This window comes from Balaenoptera ricei, chromosome 16, assembly GCF_028023285.1.
Source record: "Balaenoptera ricei isolate mBalRic1 chromosome 16, mBalRic1.hap2, whole genome shotgun sequence".
Taxonomy (NCBI): domain Eukaryota; kingdom Metazoa; phylum Chordata; class Mammalia; order Artiodactyla; family Balaenopteridae; genus Balaenoptera; species Balaenoptera ricei.
This window is the reverse complement of record NC_082654.1, coordinates 61,472,446-61,482,096: the sequence shown is the minus strand read 5'-3', so window position 1 is coordinate 61,482,096 and position 9,651 is coordinate 61,472,446. Positions and strand designations below refer to the sequence as shown.

Genomic DNA, 9,651 nt, shown 5'->3' with positions numbered 1-9,651 from the left:
TCATACACATTTAAGCTTGCGAAGACATCACTATGATAGAATAAGTAGTTCATTAAAATCTTTCCCTCTACTTGCCCTTTTTCAAATATTCTGACCTGCACAGCATTGACCTTCATCAAGAAGCGTATGGTCTCCATGAAGATGGTGGTAGGAGTTTGTGAAACACTATAAAGGGTGGGATGCAGAGAAGTTGATGACTCTTGACATTTTGATGCTCCTGAAAATATGATATTAAAATAATAGACAATTAGATATAAAGGGAAAATTCAGAAGCTCAGACACATAGCAGGGAGAGTATTCTACTCTAATATATGAGAGAAATTATAATCGTGAAAGCAATAGATTATTCTATAGCAATGGCCCCCAAAGAGGAGATCTCAAAGGTTCTCGAGGTTATTCTACTGGTGGTTCCAAATGCAAGTTGAATGAAATAAAAGCTTTTTTTAAAAAAAAGTATTCAGATCTTCCTGAATGTGAAAGAGATTTGTAGATACTCTGAATCTTTAGATACTGTAAAAATGAAAATTCATTGCCAGAAAATCACAGGTCTATAGTTGGCTACTTCTCTGAGCTAAATATAAATCCTCACTATAGAAAGAGTTGCATTACTGAGATTGGATTTCAGAGTCTAGCCTCACATGAAGGAATTTAGACAATATTACAGATAAACTAATCAACTTCAAACAAGTTAAGATTGCCATTTTGGTCATCAAAAGAGTTTTCAACATTGTCTAGTTTGTTTATGCCCTTCTTCCAAGTGGAAATCTTTATTCTAATTACCTTTTTTTGATGGTGTCTTCTTGACAAATGTGTTGGATGGTTTTTGGCTGGTAGTTGGATCCTGAGACTGTACAGACAAAATGGGTTCATGTGACTCAGACTGCAGGTTAGAGGATTCATCAAGAAATTCATCTAGAATGGATAATGGAGCTCCTAGTCCTAAAAAGATTAAATTTTAATGAGAAAAAAAACTACCTTCCTACATTGTATATTAAAAGGTTATTACAGGAGATAAATACAATTAATTTCCAAAGCATAGGAAACATAACCCCTAAATATTGCATGGAAAGACTTGTTTTGCAGATTTTTTATATTTCTGAATAAATTAAAGAGTGCAAGCTAAACAGACAGCACAGCTCCTGCCACTATGACCCCCTACTCGAACCCTTCTGCCAGCCCAAGTCATGATAGTGTCAAACAAATTACAAAAGCTATATGCTAAGCCTAGAATCTCAAGAATCCAGAGGAGAAGATTAACATATTTTTAGATAATATTAAAACCCTTTAAGGACAGGAATTCTATTTTATTTCACTGTTCAAAAATCACCATCATTGGGCTTCCCTGGTGGCGCAGTGGTTAAGAATCTGCCTGCCAATGCAGGGGACATGGGTTCGAGCCCTGGTCTGGGGAGATCCCACATGCTGCAGAGCGGCTGGGCCCATGAGCCACAACTGCTGAGCCTGCGCGTCTGGAGCCTGTGCTCCGCAATGGGAGAGGCCGCGACAGTGAGAGGCCCGCGCACCGCGATGAAGGGTGGCCCCCGCTAGCCGGAACTGGAGAAAGCCCTCGCACAGAAACGAAGACCCAACACAGCCAAAAATAAAAAAAAATAAAAAAATAAAAAATCACCATCATCATCATCATAAGTAGTTATATATGAACATGTCTATATGCCAGGTATTAAGGATTGTCATGTACAATCTTATTTATTTTTCACAACACTATGAGATATACTTATTATGCTCCAATAAACAAAGTGAACCACAGAAAAGTTGAATAATTTGCTGAAGCTCTTAAACATTCCAAGCTGCCTCTCACATAAACAAGTGTTTTAGGAATAAAAATAAAAAGCAAGGCCGGTTAGGAAATGATCAGTGCCAGTTGGTTCTGAATCAGAAGAGGTCACTCTCAGCTAGAGAAAAAGATATGGCTTTGAAAAATAGGTAGAAGTTGGATAGGTAGAGAGGTAGGGGCTAAAGCATGGAAGTAGCAAGCTAATTATTTTTATGGGTACTGAGGATTGCATAGTAAAAATTAAAGAAGGTAGGTTGGGGGCTAGACTGTATTGATATTTGAATGCTAGGAGTTTTCTTCTGTGAGAAAAAGAAGAGGTTTACAATGAAGAGTTTTGAGCAGAAAAATGAGAGGATGAAAGTGGGATTTTATTAAGATTACTCTAGCAGTACTATGCAGCAAGGAGAAAAAAATGTTGATGGAGACAAGTCTGTAATAAGGCTGTTATAACATTCTGGATATTGGTAATGGAGAGTAGTGGAAATATAAAAGGAAGATGTAGGGAGCATTTTGAAAGAAAACCAACTGGTCTGGGAAATCACCTTGATATTGGGATCAGGGGAAGCTCAAGCAAGCAAGCAAGAAGAAGCAGGGATGACTCTGAGATCATGAGCTTGGGTACCTAATATAATGATGTAGAGTCAGTTTGAGATATGAGGAGATGGGTTAACTAGTGGAAAAATCCAACTGCTGGATTCTGGAGGGATGTCAAAGTTAAAGATAGAAATCTGACAGTTATCAGAAGTGAAAATAGAAACTGTGAGGGTAGGTGAGCTCTTAGAAAGTAAGTATTACTGGGAAATGATTACATCTAATGGGTGTGACAAGAAAGTGAAGCAACCAAAGGAAACCCAAACTATTGGAGATGGAGGCAATCCAACATGTATTTCAAGAAAAGAGAATGGTTAAATATGCAGACTGATCATTGAGAAGTGATGATCTTAATGAAAAAAAAGAAACTGGAGAGGTGGCCAAAATGGCAGAGTAAGGAAGACCCTGAACTCACTGCCTCCCATTGACACACCAAAATTACAACCACTTACAGAACAACTATCTATGAAAATGACACGGAGACTAGAAGAAAATATTTTCCACACCAAAGGCTTAAAAAAGGAACCACAGTGAGATGGTAGGAGGGACGGGGACATGGTATAGTCAGGACCCACACCCTCAGGTTGGTGACTGACATACGAGAGGAATATCACAACCATAGAGGTCCTCCCCAAGGAGTGAGGGGCCATAGTCCTATATCAGGCTCCTCAAACTAGGGACCTGAACCAGGAAAACAAGCCCCCAGAACATCCGGCTCTGAAAACCACTGGGGCTTAGGATCAGGAGAGCTGAAGGACTACAGGAAATAGAGACTCCAATTTTAAAGGGAGTACACAAAATCTCTCATGCTCCCAGTCCCAGTGCAGAGGCAGTAGTTTGAAAGAAGCCTGGGTCAGACCCACTTGCTGATCTTGGAGAGCCTACTGGATGGCAGGAGGCAACTGGTACTCTGGGGATGGAGACACTGTTGACAGCCATTTGGGGATCATTCTACCATGATAACACTGGTACTGGCAAGTGCCATTTTAGAATCCTCCCTCCAGCTTATTACCACCAGGGACCAACCCCACCCACCAGTGGGTTGGCACAAGCCATGAGCCCTCCTGGAGCTCACAAACAGCTGCACAGGGATACAGCCTAGCCCACCAGTGGGCCAGCACCAGCCCCGAGTCCCCCCAGGGCTGCACAGCCAACCACACAGGAAGCCTACTGTGCCCTCCAGTGGGCCCTCAGCCACCACATGAGGCACTGCCTCACAGACAACTGGGCCAGGGCCCAGCCCCGCCTACCAGCATGCCCACATTAGTTCACCTTGCCACAAAAGAAGAGTGCATGCAGCCTACATACAGGATACCTCTAGAGCATATACCTCTGGTGACAAGAAATGAGTGCCCTGCTGGGCCCCACTGGACATCTACATAAGGCGACTTCTTCAAAATTGGAAAATGTAACCAACTTACCTGCCTACCACACAGAAATAAACAGAGAACTGGGCAAAATGAAGAGACAGATGAATATGTTACCAATGAAAGAACAAGACATAACCTCAGTAAAAGAACTAAAAAAAGTGGAGATAAGCAATCTTTCCACTTCTTTGAATCATCTTCAGTTGCCATTATCAGTTTTTTATAGTTCTCAGCGGATAAGTCTCTCACCTCCTTGGTCAGGTTTATTCCTATGTATTTTTTTGTTTGTTTGTTGGATACAATTTTAAAAGGATTGTTTTTTGTTCTGTTTTGTTTTGACTTTCCCTTTCTGATATTTCATTGTTAGTGTAAAGAAATGCAACAGATTTCTGTATGTCAATCTTGTATCCTGCTACCTTGCTGAATTTATTTATCAGTTCTAGAAGTTTTTGTGTGAAATCTTTAGGGTTTTCTCCATATAGTATCATGTCATGTGCATATAATGACAATTATATCTCTTCCCTTCCAATCTGGATACCTTTTATTTCTTTTTCTTGTCTGATTGCTGTGGCTAGGACTTCCAATACCATGTTGAATAGAAGGGGTAAGAGTGGGCATCCTTGTCTTGTTCCAGATTTTAGTGGGAAGGCTTTTAGCTTTTCACTGTTGAGTATTATATTAGCTGTGGGTTTGTCATAAATAGCTTTTATTATGTTGAGATATGTTCCCTGTATACCCACTTTGGTAAGCGTTTTTATCATGAATGGATGTTGAATTTTGTCAAATGCTTTTTCTGCATCTATTGAGATGATCATGCAGTTTTTGTCTTTTCTTTTGTTGATGTGGTGTACCACATTGATTGATTTGCATATGTTGAACCGTCCTTGTGAACTTGGGATAAATCCCACTTGGTCATAGTGTATGATCTTTTTTTACGTGTTGTTGGATTCGGTTTGCTAATATTTTGTTGAGAATTTTTCATTAAATACAAAGTTAAAAGATATAATAAATATATAAGCAGAAATCAATAAAATTAAAATTGAAAATTAATAGAGAAGATTAATGAAACCAAAAGTTGGCTCTTTGAAAAGATCAATAAAATCAGTAAGCCGTTAGCCAGGCTAACTAAAAAAAAAGAAAAAAAAAAAGAGGACATATTACTAATATCAGAAATGAAAGAAGAGACATCACTACAGATCCCATGGACATTAAAAAGATAGTAAAGGGCTTCCCTGGTGGCGCAGTGGTTAAGAATCCGCCTGCCAATGCAGGGGACATGGGTTTGAGCCCTGGTCCAGGAAGATCCCACATGCCGCAGAACAACTAAGCCTGTGTGCCACAACTACTCAGCCTGCGCTCTAGAGCCCACGAGCCACAACTACTGAACCCTCGTGCCACACTACTGAAGCCCACGCACCTAGTGCCCATGCTCTGCAACAAGAGAAGCCACTGCAATGAGAAGCCCGCGCACTGCAATGAAGAGTAGCCCCCGCTCGCCGCAACTAGAGAAAGCCTGCGTGCAGCAATGAAGACCCAATGCAGCCAAATAAATAAATAAATTAATTAATTTTTTTAAAAGATAGTAAAGGAATATTATGAACACTTATGTGCCCACAAATTTAATAACCTAGATGAAATGGACCAACTTCCTAAAAAACATAATCTTCCAAAACTTACACAAGGAGAAACAGACAATCTGAATAGGACAATATGTATTAAATATACTGAATCAGTAATTAATAACCTTCCAATACAGAAAATACGAGGGTCAGATGGGTTCACTGGTGAATTCTCCCAAACATTTAAAGAAGAAATTATACCATTTCTATACAATATCTTTAAGAGGACAGAAGCAGAAGGAATACTTCCTAAGTCATTCTATGAGGCCAGCATTTTCCTAATACCAAAACCAGACAAAGACTTTTACAAGACAAGAAAACTACAGACTATTATCTCTCATGAACAGAGACTCAAAAATTGTCAACAAAATATTAGCAAATCAAATTCAACAGTATATAAAAGAATTATACACCATGGCCAAATAGGATTTAATGTAGGTATGCAAGGCTGGTTGAACATTCAAAAATTGACTAATGTAATCCAGAATATCAACAGGCTAAAGAAGAAAATCATATGATCATATCAATAGATGCAGAAAAAGCATTTGACAAAATCTAACGCCTCTTCAAGATAAAAACTCTCAGTAAACTAGGAATTGAGGGAAACTTCCTGGACTTGATCAAGAATATCTACAAAAAACTATAGCTATCATCATACTTACTGATAAGAAACTTGAAGTTTTCCCACAAGATCTGAAACAAGGGAAGGATATCCCTTCTCACCACTGCTTTTCAACATCATACATCATACTGTAAGTCCTAGCTAATGCAACAAGACAAGAAAAAGAAATAAAAGAAATACAAATTGGGAAGGAAGGAATACGAATGGAGAAGGAAGAAATACAACTGTCTTTGTTTGCAAAAGATATGATTGTCTATGTAGAAAGTCCAAAAGAAGTGACCAAAAATACTCCTGGAACTAATAAGCAATTATAGCAAAATTGCAGGATACAAGGTTAATATATAAAAGTTAATCTATATACCAGCAACAAATAAGTGCAATTTGAAATTTAAGCACAACACTATCTATATTGGCATCCAAAAAATGAAAAACTTAGGTATAAATCTGACAAAATATGTACAAGTTCTGTATAAGGAAAACTACAGTCTATGATGAACTAAATCAAAAAAGAACTAAATAAATGGAGAGATAGTTCATCTTAATGGATAAGAAGATTCACTATCATCAGGATGTCAGTTCTTCCCAATTTGATCTATGGATTCAATGCAATCCCAATCAAAGTCCCAGAAAGTTATTCTGTGGATATCAACAAACTGATTCTAAAGTTTATATGGAGAGGCAAAAGACAAAGAACAGCTAACATAATATTTAAGGAGAACAAAGTTGGAGAACTGACCATACCTGACTTCAAGACTCACTATAAAGCTGCAGTAATCAAGACAGTGTGGTTAAAAAAACAAAGGTAATACAATTGAGCAAAGATAGACTTTTCAGCAAATAGCAGTGGAACAATTGGACATCTACATGCAAAAAAATGATAACATCATAACATCACAAAAATTAACTCAAAATGGATCACAGAACTAAGTGTAAAATGCAAAAACTATAAAACTCCTAGAAGATAACATAAGAGAAAACCTAGATGACATTGAGTATGGCTTTTTAGATAGAACACCAAAGGCACGACCCATGAAAGAAGGAATTGACAAGCTGGACTTCATTGAAATTAAAAACTCATGCTATGCAAAGGACAATGTGAAGAGAATGAGAAGACAAGCCATAGGACTGGGAGAAAATGTTTGCAAAAGACACATCTGATAAAAGACTTAATCAAAATATACAAAGAACTCTTAAAACTAACAATAAGAATATAAACGACTTGATTAAAAAGTGGCCAAAGACCTTAACATACATCTCACCAAAGAAGATATACAGATGGCACATAAGCTTTTAAGATACTGCGTATCATATGTCACCAGGCACGGTGATAATGGGGAAGAAAGACTATGCATGTGTGGAGGCAAGAAGTATATGTGAAATATCTATACTTTCCTTTTAATCTTGCTGTGAACCTAAAACTGCTCTAAAAAATAAAGTGTATTTAAAAATAAAAGATTAATATGAAAAATCATATTCTAATATAATTTTTAAACCTAGATGAAATTGATGAACTCTAAAAAGTATAAAATACCATGAATAACACAATAAGAAATATAGAATGCAAATTCTTTTTTTTTTAACATCTTTATTGGAGTATAATTGCTTTACAATGATGTGTTAGTTTCTGCTTTATACCAAAGTGAATTAGTTATACATATACATTTGTTCCCATATCTCTTCCCTCTTGCATCTCCCTCCCTCCCACCCTCCCTATCCCACCCCTCTAGGTGGTCACAAAGCACCGAGCTGATCTCCCTGTGCTATGCAGTTGCTTCCCACTAGCTATCTATTTTACATTTGGTAGTGTATATATGTCCATGCCACTCTCTCACTTTGTCACAGCTTACCCTTCCCCCTCCCCATGGCCTCAAGTCCATTCTCTAGTAGGTCTGTGTCTTTAGAATGCAAATTCATAAAGATTAATAAAATGAAATGATAGTCAATACCTCCTTTGCCAAAAACCCCAGGTCCCAGTTGTTTTATGGTTGAGTTCTGCCAAATGTTTAAGTCAAAATCAATTGTATCATATATAAGTTGATACAGAAGAGCAAAGGAAAGGTGCCTAATAATCTTGATTATAAAAATAGATGACAAAAGAAAATTACAGGCTATTTCATTTATGAACATAGATGCAAAGATCCAAAATAAAGCATTAGCTATTCAAATCCAAAGGTATATTAAAAACTAATACATTATGATCAAGTAGGATTTCCAGTTATTGCAAGGATTGTTCAATATAAAAGAAATCTATCAATGTTGTTCACTATATTAATGGATAAAAGGAGAAAATAATTTTATTTTTTTCAACTGATGCAGAAAAAGAATTTGATAAAGATCAACACCTATTAATGAAAAAAACTCTTTGGAAATTAAGAATAGAAGAGATCCTCCTTAATTCTGTAAAGGTTTTTCAGAAAAAGCTTACAGCATATTTTATATTTAACAGACAAACTTTAAACTCATTCCCCTTAAGACAGGAAAGAAGAAAATGCTGAACACCACAACTAATATACAACATATTATTGTAGATAATAAAAAGACATGAGTAGTATGAGGATTGGGAGGAAAACGTAACACTGTCATTATTGGCAGATGATATGATAATCATATTCTGGAAAAAAATAATAGAATTAATAATCTACCTGAATCAATAAGAGTCAAACAAGATTGTCATATACAAGTTCAATCTAAAAAATAGTATACACTAAAATCTAAAATGTAGAAAATCAACAGCATACACTAAAAAATACTAGCAATAACCAACTAGAAAACATAATTAAAATAAGATACTATTATGATAGCAATGGAATCTATAAAATATCTATGAATTACTTAAACCGGGCCTCACTGGAAAAAAATGTTATAACTTTAATAAAGAACCCAGAAGATGACCTGAGTAAATGGAGAGATCCTCCACACACTTGGATGGAATGGTGTAATAATATGTAGATGTTAATTATCCCTAAATTTATCTATAAATTCAATACAGTCCAAATAAAATTTCCAACTGGATTTTTAATGTACTTGATAAACTCACTATAAAATTCATACAGATGAATAAACATTCATGAATAGGTAAGTCAGGTATAAAAAAGGCAAGCAAATGGAGAACCTCATATGCCAGATACGAAGGCATACTATAACACCACAGCAATAAAAAGAGTGTGATATTGTTTTAAGATCAGACAAATGAGACAGAACAGAGAGCTCAGAGACATATATACCTTAAATCGAAGGATAAAAGATGATGGTTTAATAGATGGTTTTGAGAAAACTAGATCTATATGTGGAGAAAAATAAAATTGGATGCCTACCTTGCATCACAGTCAAAGATGAAATCCTGATAGATTAAAGATCTAAGTAGGGACTTCCCTGGTGGCATAGTGGTTAAGAACCCGCCCGCCAATGCAGGGAACATGGGTTTGAGCCCTGGTCTGGGAAGATCCCACATGCCACGGAGCACCTAAGCCTGTGTGCCACAACTACTGAGCCTGCGCTCTAGAGCCCATGAGCCACAACTACTGAGGCTGCGTGCCACAACTACTGAAGCCCACACACCTAGAGCCTGTGCTCTGCAACAGGAGAAGCCACCACAATGAGAAGCCCGCACGCTGCAATGAAGAGTAGTCCCCGCTCACCGCTACTAGAGGAAGCCCG

The 9,651-nt window shown here is 37.2% G+C and overlaps 1 protein-coding gene across 9 annotated transcripts in view; it reads right to left on the bottom strand.

Moving 5' to 3' along the window:
* Window positions 1–9,651, bottom strand: part of CFAP70 (cilia and flagella associated protein 70) — an 89,617-nt gene that overhangs the window by 18,257 nt on the left and 61,709 nt on the right. For all 9 annotated transcript variants that reach the window (XM_059901125.1, XM_059901127.1, XM_059901132.1 and 6 more), the window contains 2 exons: window positions 781–939; window positions 96–217 (listed from right to left, as the gene is read on the bottom strand). In XM_059901125.1, the coding sequence (XP_059757108.1) occupies window positions 96–217; window positions 781–939 (281 nt within the window). The remainder of the gene's footprint in view (window positions 1–95; window positions 218–780; window positions 940–9,651) is intronic.